This window comes from Taurulus bubalis (assembly GCF_910589615.1).
Source record: "Taurulus bubalis genome assembly, chromosome: 2".
NCBI classification, from domain to species: domain Eukaryota; kingdom Metazoa; phylum Chordata; class Actinopteri; order Perciformes; family Cottidae; genus Taurulus; species Taurulus bubalis.
Genome location: NC_136590.1, coordinates 36000792 through 36021864, shown reverse-complemented (window position 1 = coordinate 36021864; position 21073 = coordinate 36000792). Strand labels below are relative to the sequence as shown.

The 21073-nt window shown below is 42.8% G+C and overlaps 1 protein-coding gene across 1 annotated transcript in view; it reads right to left on the bottom strand.

Moving 5' to 3' along the window:
• Positions 1–19767: 19767 nt before the first annotated feature.
• Positions 19768–21073, bottom strand: part of LOC306750160 (forkhead box protein O1-A-like) — a gene marked incomplete at its 3' end in the record, with an annotated part of 13109 nt that continues 11803 nt past the window's right edge. The window contains exon 3 of the mRNA XM_079233556.1: positions 19768–20934. Coding sequence (XP_079089682.1) covers positions 19768–20934 — 1167 coding nt within the window. The remainder of the gene's footprint in view (positions 20935–21073) is intronic.

Genomic DNA, 21073 nt, shown 5'->3' with positions numbered 1-21073 from the left:
ATACGCATGGCAGCGGTTTCTCAGCCACATATGATAGAATATATACATATATTAAACACTAAACATTTATTATTAAATTGAACTAGTGTAAATTGAAGATGTATGCTACATTTACATCGGCATAAAATAAAGAACGCATCACAGGGGAAAACAAAAAAACACACAGGAGGATATAATATATGTTTTAGTGTTCTGCTATTAGGCTTATCATTTCTAAGTATATTGATATTACATTAAATAAGTCAGAGGGCATGAATTAGAGGGCTATGTCAAAGCTACCATTGATCTAGAATATGTTCTGCTGGGACAGTGTGTATGTGTATGTCTCACCCTGAGTCCTAAGCCGTAAAGCACAGTTTTATTGTTTGTGACTAAGATATGATGAAGAGATCTGAGGTGTTTTAATTCAATTCAATTCAGTTTTATGAAACACTGAAATTAACGCTTTGCAGTTGTTTGCCTCCACCAATCAGTCAAGTTGAAGTTTGTCATTAAGATGTCATTAATTTATCATTTTATCCTATCAGGAATGTTTCTTCTTCTCGGAATTAGCATTTGCATTCTTGTGTTGGCCAAAACACGTGTTTGTTAGGTCACAGTGACCTTTGTCCTTTGACCACTAACATTTAATCAGTTTATCCTTCAGTCCAGGTCGAAATTTGTGCCAAATTTAAAAAAAATGAATTCAAGGCCTTCCCGAGATATTATGAGAACGGGACGGACGTGATATCACAGTGACCATGACCTTTGATCACCAAAAACAAATCAGTTCTTCCTTGAGTCCAGGATGTACGTACCACATTCTTTGGCAATCAATACAATATTTGTTTCACTCAAAATCACACACCAGAGTCAACAGGATTCCTCCTCTGGAGATTATTCTTCTCTCAATGACATGGAAATCCATCCAATAGCTGTTGAGATGTTTCAGTCTGGACCAAAATGGCGGCTCAACAGACCAATGATGCCCAACAGCCACACCACTAGCATGGCTCAGTAGGTCGTCCCTGCTTGGCCAGGGTTAGTAAATGAGAGGTATATAAGTAGCCTACATATAAAGTGGCAAGATGTTTCTCTATATGTTAAAGGACATGGTAAAAATTATGTAATATTGGTTACTGTTGCCTAAAACAACAACTAGAAATTAATCTTGTCGAATTCGCTGAGCTAGGCCCACTGGATCCTCTATATCCTCTCACTGTATCCTCTCTATTCTCTGCAGCTTATCCTCTTCACACTGCTCATCCATTTTGTCAAGGTCCTTCTTGGACAGTAGCTGAACAACTGCCATGCTGAAGCAGTCTCCCAGGACCCTGACAGAAGTGTTGCAGAGGTCTCTGAAAGACACAGTCCACAGCTAACACAGAGGAAAGCAGAGGATATCTGTCTCTTTGCACTGTACTCTATTTAATATATCAACACTGCGTTTTTTTTACAATGGTGTGTCTGCTCTCTTTTCACTATCAAAAGCCGATAAAGCAGGTGTAGTGATCCCTGCCAAAAGTATTCATTAAAGATTCTGGAGCTGTGATCCCTGCTGCTCCTCTGCTGACGCTGCTGTTGATACACTGCAGATGAAACACAGAGCCTCGTCAATGATGTACACTATACTATACTATACTATCAAGCTATACTTCCATTTTACTAGCAAACTGCACCAAGTATTGATTTTATTAATTATTAATTTCTGCATTTATAAGAAACACATTTTCAACATATTAGGGTTGACCAACAAAAACATTAACAACGCTCCATTTTCTGAATTATTGCTTTCCTTATGTAAAAAAAAGCTTCTATTTTGAAGGAAATTACCCTATAGCATTATGCTGCAGCAGACTTTGCTTTCTGCAATGTTTGTAGAAAGTTTGATGGTCTGGACCGCAGACTAAAATGGTGCAGAGAGGTGAGCAATCCTAACATGTGTGTGTTTGCATTGTAGCCAACACAGCTAACGTCCTTTAATTAAGTACTGCAACTGCACAGTTTGTCCTTGTGCTGTTTATCCCTGTCGGAGCTCATTAACAGCACACTTCATTTACAGTAAGCTGAAACACTAGAAACGTAGAATACTTTCACATTGTTACACATTATTACTACTACAGTTTCCATCAGATATGAACAGACAGCACACAGCTGGGTCCTTGACATTCAGCTTCAATCTGCGTACCAGACTTCCCAAGGCTCCACACACAACAGCTGGGATGCTTATTTCAGGACCATTCATAATTTACTGTTGAAATGAAATGTTACTGACCATTTTCCCCGTTCCTCAATGTTTGCTTGACTGATTGAAATACAAAATCTTCTTACGTTTTGATTATATAGGTGTCAATTGTGTATTTTAGCGATGACCCGTTTAAAAAAAAATTCACTTTTATTCATTTTCCCATATAAACGATAATAGCATTTTCCGCAATAGTAATACCATCCTATTCATTCATCTTCAAATATTTACACTGAATATTGTTATCATGTATATGCTTATGTTTTAAGCATATTCATACCATTACCAACTGTATAACAATGCTAACAAATATTGTATAATATATGAATATTTTAATATAAAAAAGTTGTTCTCTCTTCTTGTTATCCGTCCCTCTGACACACGGTGTAAAGACACAGTGTGGGTGTTGTCTCATCTGCAGCCTGCATTGGGCTGAAGGCAGAACAGCACAGGCCTGCTATTAGTGCACCAGTAATATACTGTATGGTGTAGTTTGCACTCTGTTTGCACGCTTACTTTGTGTCTCAATGTGGATTGAAAGTGCTTTGTGTTTTTCCTGCTTTAATCATGGTATTCTGGGCTGCATGTCCAACATTCTTAAGATGTCCCATGCTGCACATTGCAGATCATTGCAGATCATTGCAGGTTTATGAAATTCACATTTGAATTTCTTATTTGAAGGAAACCCCCCCTGCTGCTACAGCAGATATTAAATAAACTGCAATGCATTTGTACATGTGCAATCCCTGAACAAAAACTAAAATCATTGCAGTGGAAAAACGAGCCATCTGCAGAGGTTCATGTTAACTTTGTTAACTTTTAAGAAGCTAAAACCCTCCACAAGCCTGGGGTGAATGAGTTCAGAATACAGTTAACTCTCAAAGTCAGGGCTGTTAAGGTTAACGTTCTCCACCCGTTCATTATTAAATATGTGGTGGTGTTCCAATGTCTGTCCTGCAGAGGGAACTCTTCTGCTGCATCAAGATACGACAGCTTCCCCAAAACAATAATGGGTGTAGCGTTAGTAGCACTATGAAATCTAAATTGATTGCTATCATGTATAACGTTTCAGCTCATCAACTTTTTAATGTTGGAAGTCCAAAGACTTCACCTCTGCGTCAAGCATGAGTCACACATCGAACTAATGAGAGCGTTACATCTCCGGTCAGAGCTGCCCGATGAATGGAATTAAAGTTACATTTATTTCCCTGCTCCTGGATCACTCCTGTCCGGTGCAATGACTATTTGGTATTTTTAGGATGACAGACGATTTCTATGTGTGCATGTTTGAGTGACAACGTAGACTACAGAGCAATAGCATCCTCAGTCCAACAGTGAGCGCCGCTGCACTGATGCTGATGCTGCTGCTGCTGTCCCGCATATCGGCACATCGGCGCAGCTCAAACTCGGGACAAGGACCTCATACCAGGTAAGACCGACTGTCTCATCTGCAGAGAGTAGGAATAGTGTTGGGACATTTCATTTTCTTATCGGGTTGGCGTGTATGTGGAGCATGTCTGCATGGCCGTGCGGTTCTTTCACCCGCAGTAAGGACCCCAATATGCGCATAAACAGTGAGGGGAGACCGGCAGCTTGCTGCAAAGGGGAGACACCGCATGGGCGTAGTCCGTCCTCTGCATTAGGGATGCAGGCAAAACCGCACATGCAGGCCCGCCATCACTGCGCTAGAGGATACCGTGTGGTGCAGTGTAGAGGTTGCGTGCTTATACTTTGTGTCTCCAAACGGTTGTGCTATAAGCATCTTGTGGTTTTCTAGGGTTGCATGTGCAACTTTCTCATGCCGTCCCATGTTGAACTCTGCCAGGTCCTGAGGTGGTGTGAAGGTTATTGATCTGATTCATCCAGTCGCCATGGAGCTGCACCTGTTCGCCACGGCTTGTCTCCTCTTTGGCAGGATAATGATAACGCATCAAACTCACAGTATGTGTCAGTTCTTTTTTTGTATTTGTTCATTTTGCAGATCGTTAAATCTAGGCTGGGGTCGTTGTAGCTAAAGTTAGTTTGACGTTGGGCACTCGTCCGTTTTAAGCTAGCTTTATAAAAGGCCATAGGTTGATTATGACACACACACACACACACACACACACACACACACACACACACACAAAAATGAATACAGTTGCAAATGAAAAATCTAGTTGCAAAACTGAAAAGTAATACAAATGCATGTTTTTAAGTATAGGCCTAAATCCAAATTGTCCACGACAGACAGACAAAAATCAATAATACTGCAGAAAATGTGTGAATGTGACACCACAGAGATCAGTAAAGTTTCACTGTAATGATTGTATCCTAATGCAGAAGTTTAAATAGTCTCCTGACTTTATTACAAATATAAGTTATACTTTGACACAGAATCAGAAGATGGGAGGAGTTTAAAATGTCGATACTGTAGGTGACAAAAATACCTCTGTATTAAAGTGGCATCATCCCTCTTGTCCTCAGCATAGACCTAAATTAACACTACCACATATATGCAAAAATGATACAAAGAGTTCAATATTCAATAAATACATAAATCATAGGCTACATGAATAAATGGTGTTAAATTGTTAATGAGTCAGTATCAACAGGAAGGGACTAACAGCAGCAGCTAATGTTTTAAAGATGTTCAAGATGAAACAAGACTGAGGGAGCAGGCAGCAGCTACACAAAGTACAGAGGAAACAAACCAACATGACACAGGGAAGACAGGCACCAGGAACTTCCCGAACAAATGCAGACAGAGGACCTGACAACTGAAAGAGCAAAAGCAGCCTGATTAGGCACAGGTGGAACAAATCAAGGTGGGACATGTGATCACGAAGGCGGGGAAACACAAAGACAGGAAGTAAAGTCAGTCGAGACCCAAGAAAAGAGAACTTTCAAACTAAGAAAACAAACTAAAACCAAAAGCTAAGGACCTGATACTAACCACGTATGTCATTAACATGGTATAAAAGAGTTGATAAAAGTTATTGCTTCACTTAATTTCCTAAACGATACTTTACACATTTTATTCACTTCATAATGACATTTTAGTTATTAATATTGAACACTTGTGCTACCTTCTTAAAGAACAGCATGTTAACACAATTGATCATTTGTGACTGCTGCAAATTGACAAAACTCTGCATAACACATTTGTTTTTAAAGCTGCTGTGTCAAAACTGAAACAGATCAATCCACAAATTGATTCACGGCTGTCATAAATATTTACATGTCATTGTGTAGCTTTGGGTTTATATTTGGGATCCTCATTGTGCTGCTGATAACAAATCCCATCATACAGTGCTCCCGCAAACTGCAGCAGAATTGTCTCCAGGATTCCTCTGTATTTTGCTGCCTTCATTTCACATTGTATTAATTTGTGATTCCCATCCATGTTTGCATCTCTTTCAGTGAACCCAGTGTCCACGTTTCTGTTCGCTCCTCGTGGGCCTCAGATGTTTCCGTGTCTAACATACCTGGAGCGAAACGTCAGGGTGGACTGCGAGTTTCCACCTACCTACCAGGTCCCCGGCCCCTACTGTGAGTATCGGCAGGACAGTCGCCTGGTGGGCAGCACCTACCCCAATGCCGTCGTCTACGTGTCCACAGAGGACCGCAGGAGGAGCAACGTCAGCCTGGTCACTCCTAATCTGTGCCGTCTCACCTGGGCCCCGCTCGCTGATGAGAAGCCTTTCACCTACACCTGCAGGGTTTACCAGGGCAGCAGCTGGAAGGAGAACAGCATGGCGGTCCATCACAGTGAGTAGAGTTTGGATCTTTTGGGGTTATTTGGGTCTTTGTTTGTCCTCCAAACGTCAACCGACACAATATCTAAACTTAAATTCTGCTCTGTTACAGGGATTCTTCCAATCTGCTCTGCAATCAGTGTGATGTTCAAATCTGCACCATGGTTTTTGTCTCTGGTCATGTCCCTTCCCATGGCGGTGGGTCTCCTGAGTCCGTGAACTCTCACTTTCACATGGTATTGTCTCAATGGACCTTTATTACATGATTTGTGACTCACTGTGGTGTGATAGTTGGTGGTTGACTCTGTGTGGGATTTTATTTTCTATTATTTTATTTATTTAGGCAGAGTGTAGAAGCTTGAAACCTCCTCTAAATAAATCAGACTGGATGAAATCAACCTTCCAATGAGCATTGGGCTATTCTTTAAAAACATACCTTTTGTGGTGTGAAATAAACTACATTTTCACCACTGACAATATAAATTGAAAGACATTGCAAACAAATTGAAAGACATTGCAAACAAATGCATCAGTGGACAGTGTTCATTTTCTATTAAAATGACACGTTTTGAATCTGTTGCGTTGATCAGGTCTCCCTTTGTAAATAAGATGAACTGGGACTTATTCATTAAAACAATCATCAATGTCGTTAATGGCCGAATAAATATACATTTTGAGGGTTTTTTTGTATAAAAAAAGAAAGAAAGAAAAACAGATGCTTCCTATAGATTTATATTGCATCGTATATTAATGCTCTGAACACAAATGGGTTTGATTATATACACTGGCATTAAAAGTGGAGACCTTCCCTCAAACACCAAAGGAACCTTTTGATTGGCTTTATTAAGATACCGACTCATGAAAGAGTGTCTGTCAGTTCACCCACTTTTTTTGAAATTTGGTTTGTATTTCAGTCTCACCAGTTTGCTCAACTATATATATATATATATATATATATATATATATATATATATATATATATATATATATATATATATAATTTAACCTAGACAGGTATTCAGGTGGCTGAGTAAAAGTAATGGATAACTGCCCAAACACTGCCTTTCCTGCTAGCAATGCTAATCTCTGATACCTTCAGTACCTTGACGTAGAATTAGCACATCTGTATACTGGACCCCATGAGAGGTTCACCTCGTCACTGTCTCTTTTCTACTTCCCCTGCAGCAATAAGGCAGATACTTGATTGGGATGACCTTCGGGAAAAAGACACGGTGCACCATGTTTCACTCTCAGTGCTTTGAAGCTAATCTGCCATGCAGCCTAAAAAGATATGCAGATGTGTGACAGTTTAAACTGCTAGTTTGCAAACTGCAAAGTTTGTTTAATGATGTCTGCGATGCGGAGGTGTGAGCGCTGCAGTCTTGTATTTATAGTGACACTGCGGCTGAATGACGAAGTCGTTTCTTATGCAGCTCAAGTAATAACTGGTTGACATCGCCAAGATGATGTGTGGTGAAAGCAAGTGTGTTGTTTCGCCCAGCCAATTAATTGTTTAAATTAGACATCACTCCCCTACTGTATACGTACGCATGTTTTTATGTACACAGAATATGTGTAGTATGACAGAATGTTGTAGCTTCACATCTATTTTCAAAGCTTGAATGTTTTATGTTTACAGGGCACAACCACACACACATTCAGGGCCTTTGTGGGCTCTCTTTATGCTGCCAATTTAATTTGAATGCTATTTTATTTTTTACTTTGATGTCACATTTTCAACCATAATTGTGTCCGCACTGCCTTTCTGTTTTATGTTACCATTCTTTTCTGATGGTAGTATTATTTGCCAAGTAGTCCTTATAAATAAAGACATCTTTATATTTTTTTCAGCTTGTTTTGTTTATTTTCTTCCACCACCCAAGGTGTGCTAAATGCTATAGCAAAACTATAGTAACTAATAAAGGGTATGCACAATGAAAGTGTAATGTGTTCTCTCTGCACAAGTCACTATTTCTATATAGAATGCATTCTTGCTGATAACAAAAGACCCAATCAGCATAAAAAATTGACTGAATTAACAAGTCTGAAGCTCTGATTGTGTATCAAGCATACCTCACTTCCCTCTTACACTTCATGTACTCAAAGCATGTAGTTGCTGTTTTATTATTTGACAGTTATACTTTAACCTTTGGCCTGCAGGGGGCACCCTTGTTTAGCACTAACATTTGACAGCGCCCTAAGAACACACAGTATGTTTATGGTATTGAAGTTATACAGTTGAGCCATATACATCAGGATCGAGTGATCTTTTTGAAAGAATCGACAATCAGTGTAATTAGTGTCATGAATAATGAAAATGGTTGAGTTTTATTCAGTACCAAGGTGCTGGTATGGTGTTTGTACCGGGACATTTAAAACTGAACTGATCATCATTACGTGTCATGCCAGCTGCTCCACATCTAAACCAACCTCTACCGTTCAGAGGACAAATGTGTACTTTTTACTTCACTGTTAGAGACCTACAAAGGTCCCTTTGGAAATAGGTCAACTTAAAAAATATGGTGGATTGTCATTTATCAATCCACCAGACCTATACATTAATAAAACAGCTCAACACACTGTTGTATTGCTGCTTTTCATTTTGGTAAAAGATCTCAACACTTCTTCCACCAATGCACACAAGAAGAACGATCTACTGTGAAAAGCCTATTCCTGAAAAAATAGTGTGATATATATTCTTTGGATGACTTTGATGATAAACAAGCATGTACTGTTGAAACCCCCAAGTTATTCAGTGCTTAATATTTGCCAAAATAACACAATCTCACTGTCTTTCATGCATAGTGTGTTCATGAAAGGAGCCAGGACTCAAAAACTATAATCATGGCGATCTAATCCAGGCAGTGGTTTATACATGTCTAACTTTAATGTGGGAGATTTTTCAAATGTTGAGGTATTAAATGTGCATGAAAAGGCAAATACTAGATGTACCATGGAGTCACATTGGTTATTTTCTAGTTGCGATTGTTCACAGAAGAGTGTAGCTAAAGAGTCTAAAAGGACTAAAGTTGAAGAAATGGGGCCCTTCAGTAAGAAGAGGCATTTCGTCCTTTGAAGACGTCACAAAGCTGTGGTGCGAAAACAACAGCGTCACTAACGGTAAAGAGATATAAAAGAATGACATAAAGCAGCTGCAGCTGATGTCACTTCCTGTGATAATAAGTATAGTGCAGATGAGAGAAACCAGTGGAAATATTGTCTGCATGGAAATGACATCGGCTCTTCGTACAAAGGATACGTTTGGCTTCCTGTCCTTATAAATAACCTTCAAGTATCCTTGATCACAGTCAGTACCAGACAATTTTGTGATATGCAAATGTATTTCTAGTTGTACAAAACACTGTGCTTAACAGCCCTATCTTCTTGTGTGTCCTGTGTGAACTCAGTGCTTAACCAAGCAGTATTTCTGTTGTCTAAACCTATAACCAAGTACTATTGGAGCAGTTTTTTGTTGTTTTGTTTCAATTTACAATGTGAACCATGTGTTTCAAACTGCGAACATAAGCGGAGAGTAAAGACATTTCCCTTGGAACGTAACTGAGAATGTAGTTTAGTAGTATGGGAGACAGGGATGCAGCATACAACATTCAAAATTGCAAAGGATATGGATATACTTAACATCAGTAACAAATAGTGACACGATTATGACCGTTGCAACACTATATTTTAGTTTGGGTTTATAACCCAACAGTAACATAAGAGAGATAGCACTAACACAGTACTCCATTAATGCAAAATTGGGTCAGTATTTCAGATCAGTGTCTTCATTTATGAAAGTGTTACCAAATGGCTGGAGTGCCTCTTCAACAGTAAGAAATAACGCCATCCACTTTATTCTCGACCATTTCCTCCTCTCAAAAACACTTACTTGTTATTGACATTTTATTGTGCCTGAAAATATACTGTAGCATCTTTATGTAGGAGCATTTTATTGGATCATTTGTATTCTTTATTGCAAGCTATGATTCTGTCACCCCTTGCCAAGATCCAGCCAGAGTCGTTCGCCCCTATATGACCTGTTTCCTGTTCAAGAATCATGTGATGGGACTTGATCAGCTGCTGCAGGTTAATGTCGTCATGAATTCATCTTCCTTGCTCTGAAAGATACAGGGATGCATTGCAGGTCTGACGCTGGGTGTGCGTGTGCATATTGTGTTTTACATTAGCAAAGCTCCAGTGGCCCAGACCACCTAATTTCCTGACTTTGTGCCTGGGCCACACAGATAAATTAGCCCAACCCCAGCTCGCTGTGCAGCCCCTCCAGGCCACACAGACATGGCAGGAATAATCTGCATCAGCTCTGAGCATTAAAGAAACATTCATCTTCCCCTGCATGTATGTTAATAGAGGTTATGCTGCTTTTGTTATGAGTCAATTAAGAGCATCAACCAGGAGTGTTGACGTGACGTGACGTGTTGATGCACGTCCGTCCGTCTGTGTGTGTGTGTGTGCGTCTGTGTGTTTGCGTCCGTGCGTGCAAGAGTACAAACCTTTTTTATTCCATAAATAAATGGAAATGTAAAAATCAGAAGTTGTGGTTTCACAGGGAGTCTCTTTGTTCTCTGTCTGAACACCATCTTGGCAAAAATAAATTATAAATATTTTTTTTCTGCAAGTCTTCCATACTTGATCTTTATTGTAACTTTACAGGCGGGTCATACGTATGTTAGAGAGCATGTTTTGTAACCAATGAGGCCGACAAGACGTGCCCCAGTCAAACAAATAAATGACAGCGGTGTCCCTTTAACCCCACTCAGCCACCCACCTTGCTTCTACTAATAAACTTTATTGACCAGTCAGGCAGGAGAGGTGACCCGACGGCTTTGGAAACAACAACCACTTAAGGGGTATAGGCTTTGTGATCTGCCTCCCTGCTGTTGAATGACTCTCATTATGTGATTAATTGTGTGTGAAGCAGGCTGTGGATGTTAAACTGGCTACTAAGATGTTGGAGGAACAGAGTGATGAAAAAAGTACCTTTTTAGATTACATAAAATTATAATAATGCATGTTTCCTTACAATAGCAAGGCATTTGGGGTGTGCTCCTGTGTGCATTACAACTGATCTGATTAACTGATTCTGCTCTCAAAGTGACAACACAAGTTGGAGACACTAAACAAAGCTTCGTATTGTAGCTGTAACATGGTATCACTGATGTCAAGTTTGTCACGTTTGACAGAAACCAAAGTGTGAATAGATCCATTTGCTTTATTAATATATGCTTCAACATTTCCCTCCCTGAATAAAACCAGGCTTGAAAAAAAGAAAAAGCTTCAGGTGGCAACAGGAAACAGGCCACATGGAAGATGACTAATTTTCAATTTGTTTGCTAGTTTGCTACCATAAAAATCGGTTTCCAGGAAGTAATTCTGTCATTGTAGGTTGTCATGTGTTGCAGCCAGTTCATGTGAATGCTCAACGTTTAGCCATCAGCTAAATTTCACAGATGTTCAGTGACAACCACAGGATTTCAGTCTGGAACTGATTAAGAATCCTAATTAACACCTGTTGATAAAGAAAAGGTGACAGATGAATCTGCTCATCTACTCCTGTTTTAAGATTGTACCTCAAATGTTTTAAGATTATTTTCTTTGCTTCAGGGTTTTCTTTATGGGGACTACATTATATTCTCAAGTTCACAGGATCATAGTACCTATGTTCATATTGATATGCTGCTTTCCTCTATGTTACTGTAACTCATATAAATGGTAATGGTGCCATAACTGGCTATTTATTATGAACTTAAAAACAACAACCAGATAAAAATGTCCCTCCACAAAACATGTCACTGTCAAAAGTGTATTTTTATAAACTGATAATCCAACAATCACCACCACCTCCTGCCCTGATTGGCATGGTGAGCTGAGGAATTATGCTGGATTTGAACTTTTTCTTTCTCATAGTTCCAACACTTTTTTGTACACAGCTACACTACGACTTTTCTTCGTAGGGGACTGTCCAAAAGTGTCATCCATTGTCCCCATTTGTATGATTCATTGCATTGAGACGCCAAAGACGCTTGATGTTTATAGCATACGCCTTAATAAGGGAAGGCAAATATTTTCAAACTAAAGGTTTCCTTGTGCTAAGAGCGGTTCAAAAAACCCTGATGAATAGCAGCCCACGGTCTCAAGTTACCTCGCCCGGACAAGGGAAACCGGGGCACCCTCCCGGAGCCAGACCCAGGAGGGGAGCTCGTCGGCGAGCGTCTGGTGGCCGGGCTTTCGCCCATGGGGCCCGGTCGGGCTCAGCCCGAAGAAACAACATGGAGCAGCAGTCACCCCGTGGACCCACCACCCGCGGGGAGAATTATCGGGGTCGGGTGCTATGCAGACCGGGCGGCGGGCCAGGCAGGAGACCTGGGCGAGCCGATCGCCGGCAGCATAGACTAGCTCTAGGGACGTGGAACGTCACCTCGCTAGCGGGGAAAGAGCCGCAGCTGGTGCAGGAGGTGGAGCGGTACCAGCTAGATTTAGTTGGGCTCACCTCCACGCACAGCATGGGCTCTGGAACCAAGCTCCTGGAGAAGGGTTGGACTTTGTCCTTTTCTGGAGTTGCCCAGGGTGAGAGGCGCCGGGCGGGAGTTGGGATACTCATGAGCCCCCGGCTGAGCACCGCTATGTTGGAGTTTTCCCCGGAGAACGAGAGGGTCGCCTCCCTGCGCCTACGGGTTGCAGGGAGTAAAGCTCTGACTGTTGTTTGTGCTTATGCACCGAACAGCAGTTCAGAGTATCCGGCCTTCTTGGAGTCGGTGGCAGGGGTCCTGGAAAGGGCGCCGCCTGCCGACTCCATAGTTCTCCTGGGAGACTTCAACGCTCACGTGGGCAATGACAGAGAAACCTGGCGGGGTGTGATTGGGAGGAACGGCTTGCCCGATCTGAACCCGAATGGTGTTTTGTTGTTGGACTTCTGTGCTAGCCACAGTTTGTCCATAACGAACACCATGTTCGAGCATAAGGTGGCTCATAAGTGTACCTGGTACCAGAACACCTTAGGCCGGAGATCAATGATCGACTTTGTAGTCGTATCATCTGATCTGCGGCCGTATGTCTTGGACACTCGGGTGAAGAGAGGAGCAGAGCTGTCAACTGATCACCACCTGGTGGTGAGTTGGATCAGATGGCGGGGGAGTCGGCTAGAAAGACCTGGCAAGCCCAAACGTGTAGTGAGGGTGAACTGGGAACGTCTGGCGGAGGATCCTGTCCGGGAGGTCTTCAACTCCCACCTCCGGAAGAACTTCTCACAAATCCCGAGGGAGGCTGGGGACATGGAACCCGAGTGGACCATGTTCAAAGCCTCTATTGTGGACGCGGCTGTTCGGAGCTGTGGCCGGAAGGTCATCGGTGCCTGTCGTGGCGGCAACCCGAGAACCCGGTGGTGGACACCGGGGGTGAGGGAAGCCGTCAAACTGAAGAAGGAGGCCTTTCGGGCCTGGCTGGTCCAGGGGTCTCCTGAAGCAGCTGACGGGTACCGGCAGGCCAGAAGGGCTGCAGCTGCGATGGTCGCGGATGCTAAAACTCGGGCATGGGAGGAGTTCGGGGAGGCCATGGAGAAGGACTTTCGGTTGGCCTCAAGGAAGTTCTGGCAAACCATCCGACGGCTCAGGAAGGGAAAGCAGGGGCTACCTCAGGCTGTTCTCAGCAGGGGGGGGGGGGGGAACTGCTGACCCGGACTGGGGACATCGTCGGGCGGTGGAAAGAGCACTTTGAGGAACTCCTAAACCCGGCCAACATGTCCCCCAGAGAGGGGGCAGCGCCGGAAGACTTTAGGGTGGTTTCTCCCATATCCCTGGGACAGGTCGCTAAGGTAGTCAAAAAGCTCCTTGGTGGCAAGGCGCCAGGGGTGGACGAGATCCGCCCTGAGATGCTGAAAGCGCTGGACATTGTTGGGCTGTCTTAGTTGACACGCCTTTTCAGTGTTGCATGGGGGTCGGGAACAGTGCCCATGGACTGGCAGACCGGGGTGGTGGTTCCCATCTTCAAGAAGGGGGACCGGAGAGTGTGCTCAAACTATCGTGGCATCACACTGCTCAGCCTCCCGGGAAAAGCTTATGCCAGGGTGCTGGAAAGGAGGCTCCGACCGCTTGTCGAACCTCAGATTCAAGACGAGCAGTGCGGATTCCGTCCCGGTCGTGGAACAGTGGACCAGCTCTTTACCCTTGCAAGACTACGGGAGGGGTCCTGGAGGTTTGCCCAACCAGTCTACATGTGCTTTGTGGACTTGGAGAAGGCTTTCGACCGGGTCCCTCGGGGGTTTTTGTGGGAGGTGCTGCGGGAGTATGGAGTGCCGGACCCGTTGGCACGGGCTATCCGGTCTCTGTACGCCTGCAGTAGGAGCTGTGTCCGTATCCTCGGTAGTAAGTCAGACACGTTCCCGGTGGGTGTTGGCCTCCACCAGGGCTGCCCTTTATCACCGGTCCTGTTCGTGACCTTCATGGACAGGATATTTAGGCGCAGCCAGGGGGCAGAGAGGATCCGGTTCGGGAGTCTCGGGATCGCCTCTCTGCTGTTCGCGGATGATGTGGTCCTGTTTGCCTCCTCGGACTGTGACCTCCAGCATTCACTGGGGCGTTTTGCTGCCGAGTGTGAAGCGGCAGGGATGAGAGTTAGCGCCTCCAAATCTGAGGCCATGGTGCTCTGCCGGAAACCGGTGGATTGCTCCCTCAAGGTGGGGACAAACTGCCTACCCCAAGCGAAGGAGTTCAAGTATCTCGGGGTCTTGTTCACGAGTGAGGGTAAGGTGGAGCGGGAGATCGACAGACGGATTGGTGCGGCTGCAGCTGTAAAACAGGCGCTGTACCGGTCCGTCCTGGTGAAGAGGGAGCTGAGCCGGAAGGCGAAGCTCTCCATTTACTGCTCGGTCTATGTTCCAACCCTCACCTATGGTCACGAACTCTGGGTCGTGACCGAAAGAACGAGATCTCGGATACAAGCTGCCGAAATGAGCTTCCTCCGCAGGGTGGCTGGGCTCACCCTTAGAGATAGGGTAAGGAGCTCGGACATCAGGGGGGAGCTTGGAGTCGAGTCGCTGCTCCTTCATGTCGAAAGGAGTCAGCTGAGGTGGTTCGGGCATCTAGTCAGGATGCCTCCTGGACGCCTCCCATTAGAGGTTTTCCAGGCACGCCCAACTGGTAGGAGACCCCGGGGAAGACCGAGGACACGCTGGAGGGATTATATCTCCCGGCTGGCCTTGGAACGCCTCGGGATCCCCCAGAATGAGCTGGAAAGTGTTGCGGGTGAGAGGGAAGCCTGGGTCGGCCTGCTGAACCTGCTGCCACCGCGACCCGACCCCGGATAAGCGGCTGATAATGGATGGATGGATGGAGGTTTCCATTTCTTTTAAAGGCTAAATGTTATAATAGACTGCCTGAAACCTAACAGCAAGAACCCAAGTTACAGCTCATTCAATGTTAGTCAAGACTCAGTGGAGACTGAGTAAGTCACAGTAGGAAGGATTAGAAATGTGCCCTGATAGTAATCAAAAGATGTGGAGGCACCAAAGAGCCTTGGATTTGGGGGCCTGCCCTGGGCTGATAACATGGAAACTATTTGTAGGCAGTGTGTTAGAGGTACAGCATGTTTTTGTTTCCCAAAATAATTTAATTCAACAATGACTTGTTTCATTTATTTATTACACTTCCTACAAATAAATACCTAGATGTCCTTTAGGATAACGAATGGCCGCATGACTCAATGGTGTGCTTTCATTGCAGGAAGATTTGCGCACACACACACACACACACACACACACACACACACACACACACACACACACACACACACACACACACACACACACACACATTGCTTGTAACATTAGTTACAAGCAATTGAAGAAAAGGATGCTGGCCAATTTAAGGGATCAACACTAATCAAATCACCTGCCTTAATGAGTTGGATGATTCAGTTGTTGGAGCCTGCAGTGAGATGCCACATCTACATAGATGACTCATCACTGTCTCGCACATCATTGTAACATTTTCATTTTCTAAAGGTGTTTAAGGACAGCTGAATAACCGTGTGACATATTCTAGATACATTTATTTTAAATGATACATATTTGACGTGGCTTCATCTATTGTTTTGCCATTTCCCATCCTAAAAGTCCCCAATGTAAGCAACCTTTACTTGAAGAGCTTAGTGACCTGTGCGACCGGGTATAACCTTTGACTATCTGGATGAGAGCATGTGGGCTGCATTTGAGCTTAAAGTTGGGTGTCCATCCTTCTTGAGTCTCACTCCTCACAGCCAGCTTCACTGTTTGAGATGCTCTGGAGTTGTACAATAACTTCAATTCATTCTAGGTCAAGGTGTCAACGGTCTTGTCTTCCCTTAACCACTAAACAATGCAGTACAGATCATCCAAAACACTTGGACTGAAGTAAGAGTTGATGTCTCTGGGCAGCAACATAAATTAGCTATTGTAGATGTGGTAGCAAGGCTATTATAAGTAAGTGAAAACATTTATGCTTACAACCGGTGATGCTAAGACTAACCACAGGCAGTCAGAGGAAAAAGGAAGAAGCATCCTGAAATGTTCCAGAAATCAATAACCCTAAAATGCTACAGGACCAAACTAATATATATGAGCAGACTGATTCAACTTAAAATGAATACAGAAAATGAGATGCCGTTGATGTGCTTATAACATTAGGTGTCATTATATTGCCTTACAATGCTACTATGATGAAGACACACAGATAACATTGAGTTTTTCTTCCTTTAATTGCATGTGCACATTTGGATTCATGCACTGAATGGGTTACATAGATAACTGCATTATTTAAAAAAAAAAACCTGGATGTGGGTATCAATGATAAAATATGACTGCATTTCATTTTTTCTTGAAAAAGTGGGTCTCATCATTTGTTTAATGTCCAAGATTACATATAAAAATGCAATGCACTCTCTTTATTAAATCACAAATCTCATTTGTTCAAGGTAGCAATTTGACCTATTATAAAAATGCTCCCATCACACATTTATTTCTGATATGCTTTTACAATTGTAGACATAGTAGCATTATTATATAATATATTCTGTTTACTGAATTCCTTTCCTTGAGTTTTGGCTGAACAGATGATTTCATGTTTTTTTTAAACCTTTAAAAATGTACAATTTCACACAAATACATACTTTGATTTAAAATGACTTACTTTGTGCAGTCACAAAATATTTACTAAACTAATGGCTATAATCCTCCAACACATTAGAAATACAAAGGCAGATGGTGCATTACTCTGAACAGGTCCAAACAGAATTATTAAAATACATAAAAGCAAAACCAAAACTATTTACAAAACAATTCTCAAAAATGAAGACAAATTCAATACATTACTTACTGAGGAGAATGGCAGGAAAAATCCCTTCAACACTTCAGAGGTAAAATATTTTGAGGTATGAGTGTTCATATATTTATTGATATGGTTTGGAGTCAAATATGTAAACAACCATTTCTAACACAATCCTACATACAGTATAATACTTCAATATAATCAGAACAAGTTAAACCCCTCATATACAAAAATGTACGATAAAGGGAATACTATGTACAGCATTATAAGTCTGTGAGGCTGTGTAGGCACAGTGAACACACGTTCCTCGTGTGTGTGGCAGAGTAGAAACTCTTTGGTGCATAAAAACTGGAGCTGCTGGGAGGTAAACAGCATCAAATTGTGTGCCGTGTCAGCGAAACTTTGAAGGCCATCATCCATTTGCAGTCAGTTTAGGGATCTCTATCGGCTGCTTCTCCCACTTTATCATTCATCTTAAGTAAGGTGAAAATCTCTCAATTCTCCAGAATATCCCTTTTTCCGAATGTGACAAAAAAACTACTTTGATTTCAACTTGTTCACCATGCTTTTCTCAGTTTTTCATAACTTTCAGCGTAGCAGAATGTCCTAATATTAAAGATGTTAATGAGAGTTGGGAAGATGTCCCCTGATAGCAACATTGAGTCCCAAAAGGTGAATTAAGATGTTGAGGAGTATTATTCTTGACAGCGTTTTCTAAACTTTTAACTACTACATGTAAACTATTAACGTAAAAGGGAGCATTCAAACTTATCTATAATAATGGATATTTATATGGACTTTCAGTGAACTGTTTTTGAAGGCAACATCTCTAATGAATCTTTAATTTACTTCTTCAATGTTAGTTTGACGTAATAAAAAAAGCATGTCATGTAACATATAAACACAGTATATATACATGCTGTGTACAACAGCATAGGCACACATTTTTGTACAAAGTACAAAGCAAGAATCCAATTATAAGCTACAATTAAAACAAAAATATAAATAAATACCTTCATACAGTATATGAATGAAAGTTAGTTTCAGTCAGAGATGCAGCTTGTCTCACGATCTCTAATGAAATCTAATGGTGAGGAGATATGGCTGATATTCCATTTGTGTGTTGAATTTGATAGCACTGTACTAAGATATCTGTGACTAAACATGTAATCTGTGTACACACCGAGCAACATATTTTCCGGATTTATTGGTGTTTGTTTTATAGTATGCGATGTGATGTTGTCTATTCCTGGACATGTCCTTTTCTCAGTCATCAAATATTTTCTCTGGGTCATTTTAGGTCACCATTTTAGCTAGAAAGGTGCCCTCAGTAGAGTGCAAACCTTCTCCAAGTACGTCTCTGCCATCTAAAACAAAAAAGAGTTGAATATCACTCAATTTCCAGTCAACAGTTGTTGATCACTTTCAGCCCCTATCGACCGTTCAAGAGTGGTAGTCAATAAACTGTAAAAAAAAACAGTCGTGAATCACCACAGCCGACAAGGGGGTCCGTGAGCAATACAGTCAAATGAGCACCAAAAGGTTTAGGCTGATGGTCCAGTAGTATACGCGATCAGCCGTGGACAGACAGACAGACATACACACACCAAAGGCATACGGCAGGCGGAGATATTACAGATGACTAATATGTATCAATATGTAGATGATACACTGATTTATCTAGACTTGAAACTTGACTTTTTAAGCACTGGAACAAAAAGACACTATATAATAATATATCCTGATCTGTTGGCCCCAAATTACCCCCAAACTGGCTCATTTCACTGGATGGTAGCGAGTAAAGAACTGATTATAAACCTCTTCCAGCACCTACAGAGCAGTGTGTGGTCACACCCTAAACAGCTATAACTGTGTCGTTGTGTCCCGACTGCAATTTCAAGTCCCACAAGTATGCTCAGCCGGGCCGACTGGCGGCTCCAAAGTCCATTACTAAATCAAAAGGTGATTGTGCAGTGTTGGTCTAATGTGTTGGTCTGATTTTGTTAGGCACTCTGATTCTATGTTCTGTCTTATGTAATATGTAATAATGTATATGAATACAAACCATCAATAATAAACAAATATATACAGGTTTCCAGTTTTGGACAGGTAATGGAAAACAAGGCAAGTTTGGAAATGCTGGCTTGTCTCATTAATTTTCTCTCTGCAAATGCAGTTGTAAACTTATTTAGTTTACTCTATTAAATATAAATTAATAACATGCCAAGACAAGTAAAAACATTTCAATTAGCTTTTGCCAAATGCTCTGCGGAATGTGACGCTGTGGCTGATTTACATTATTTTACAGTCTCTGAATGAAGGTGAGCAGTGGCGGGATGTTGAGAAAAACCTGTGAGGGAGAACGGAAAAATATTCAGGGATGAGATACATGGACAAGAAAACAGGACATTTTATTTGTTATAGTTTACTATATACTATTTTTACTGACAGACTACTTGTTAGTCTCACCTGTTGTGACCCACCATGCGTCTTAGCCTGACACCCAGCTATGTGTGGTGGTCTTCACCCTCTGGGGGTACCCATGAGGCCCAGCTGTGGGGTCAAAGTTAAAGTCCAGTGCCCCGCCATCCATGAGGGTGTCATGGAGGACAGTCTCCATGTCACATTCAAACCTCTCAATGGACACGTTGTCCAGGTCACTGGGCAGCCGCTCATGGTGATGACTGTGTGGGTGAATAAAGTTGAGTTCTCTGTAGCCGCTGTTGCTGCCGTAGTTTGCCGAAACAGCGTTATTGTGTGTTGGGTGTCCACGGGGCAACTGCACGAATGTCCTCAGGCTGGTCATTCGAGGAGGGGCCCCTGAAAGACTAGTCAGGCTAGTCAGGGGGATCATGTTACAGCTATTCAAATCGTGTGAGGTTGAAGGACCCTGCCTATGTATAACTTGTGGATTTACATGAGGAACTAGGTGACTTTGAGGAGGAGTCATCATTTTTACTCCATTATGACACCCCAAGTGGCTCTGGCGGCTGTACGTGGGCATTAGACAACCTCCCCTCCCGACTTGAGACACCCGTGTATCTCTACTGGCTTCTGCCTCTGAGGTCAGCAGCTCTTTGAGGAGGCCAGCAGGACAAATATACTGGTTCTCATAAGCCCTAAAGCCCGGCTTGGTCTCTGGAAGCGTCGGCATGGCAGCAGGGGGAAGGGAGTTCATCCTCACCTGGCTGTACATGCACTTACGGTAGTCCTTCTGTGGGTGCGGGGTCAAGCCAGTAGAGCTGTAGGGGCTACTCTGAAGCATGGCAGCATTTGATGAATGTGAGGAGTCAGACCCGAGCTGGGCTTTAGGAGACAGCACGCTCAGGTTATCCAGTAGGCTCTCCATGACGCTCTCTGAGCCATGTGGGCCCATGGATCCAGCTACCTCGGACAGGCTGGGCAGGGTGGAGGTTATCTTGCTCCCCGCTGCTCCAGGGTACATCATGTGGCCATCAGACTCCCCCAGGTCATCCTGTTCAGAAGGAAAAGGTGAATGGCAGCCACTCAGCGTGCTGGCATCAGAGCTGGTGCGCGTCCTGAAGGAGCTCCAGGCTTCAAAGTCCTCGTTACTGTGGGAGTTTGGGCTTCCCAGCCAGTTAGAGTACTGGGAACCAGGGCTGCCTGCTCCTCCCTCAGCTGCTTCCTGTAGAGACATCTAAGGACAGAAAAACATTAAAGGTTACACGGCTACAATATGAATTACCAGTGTAATATTAACTTACATCAAAATTATGGGAACAGTAGGACATTTTGGGGAATGAACTTATACGCTCGCTTGCCAAGAGTTAGATGAG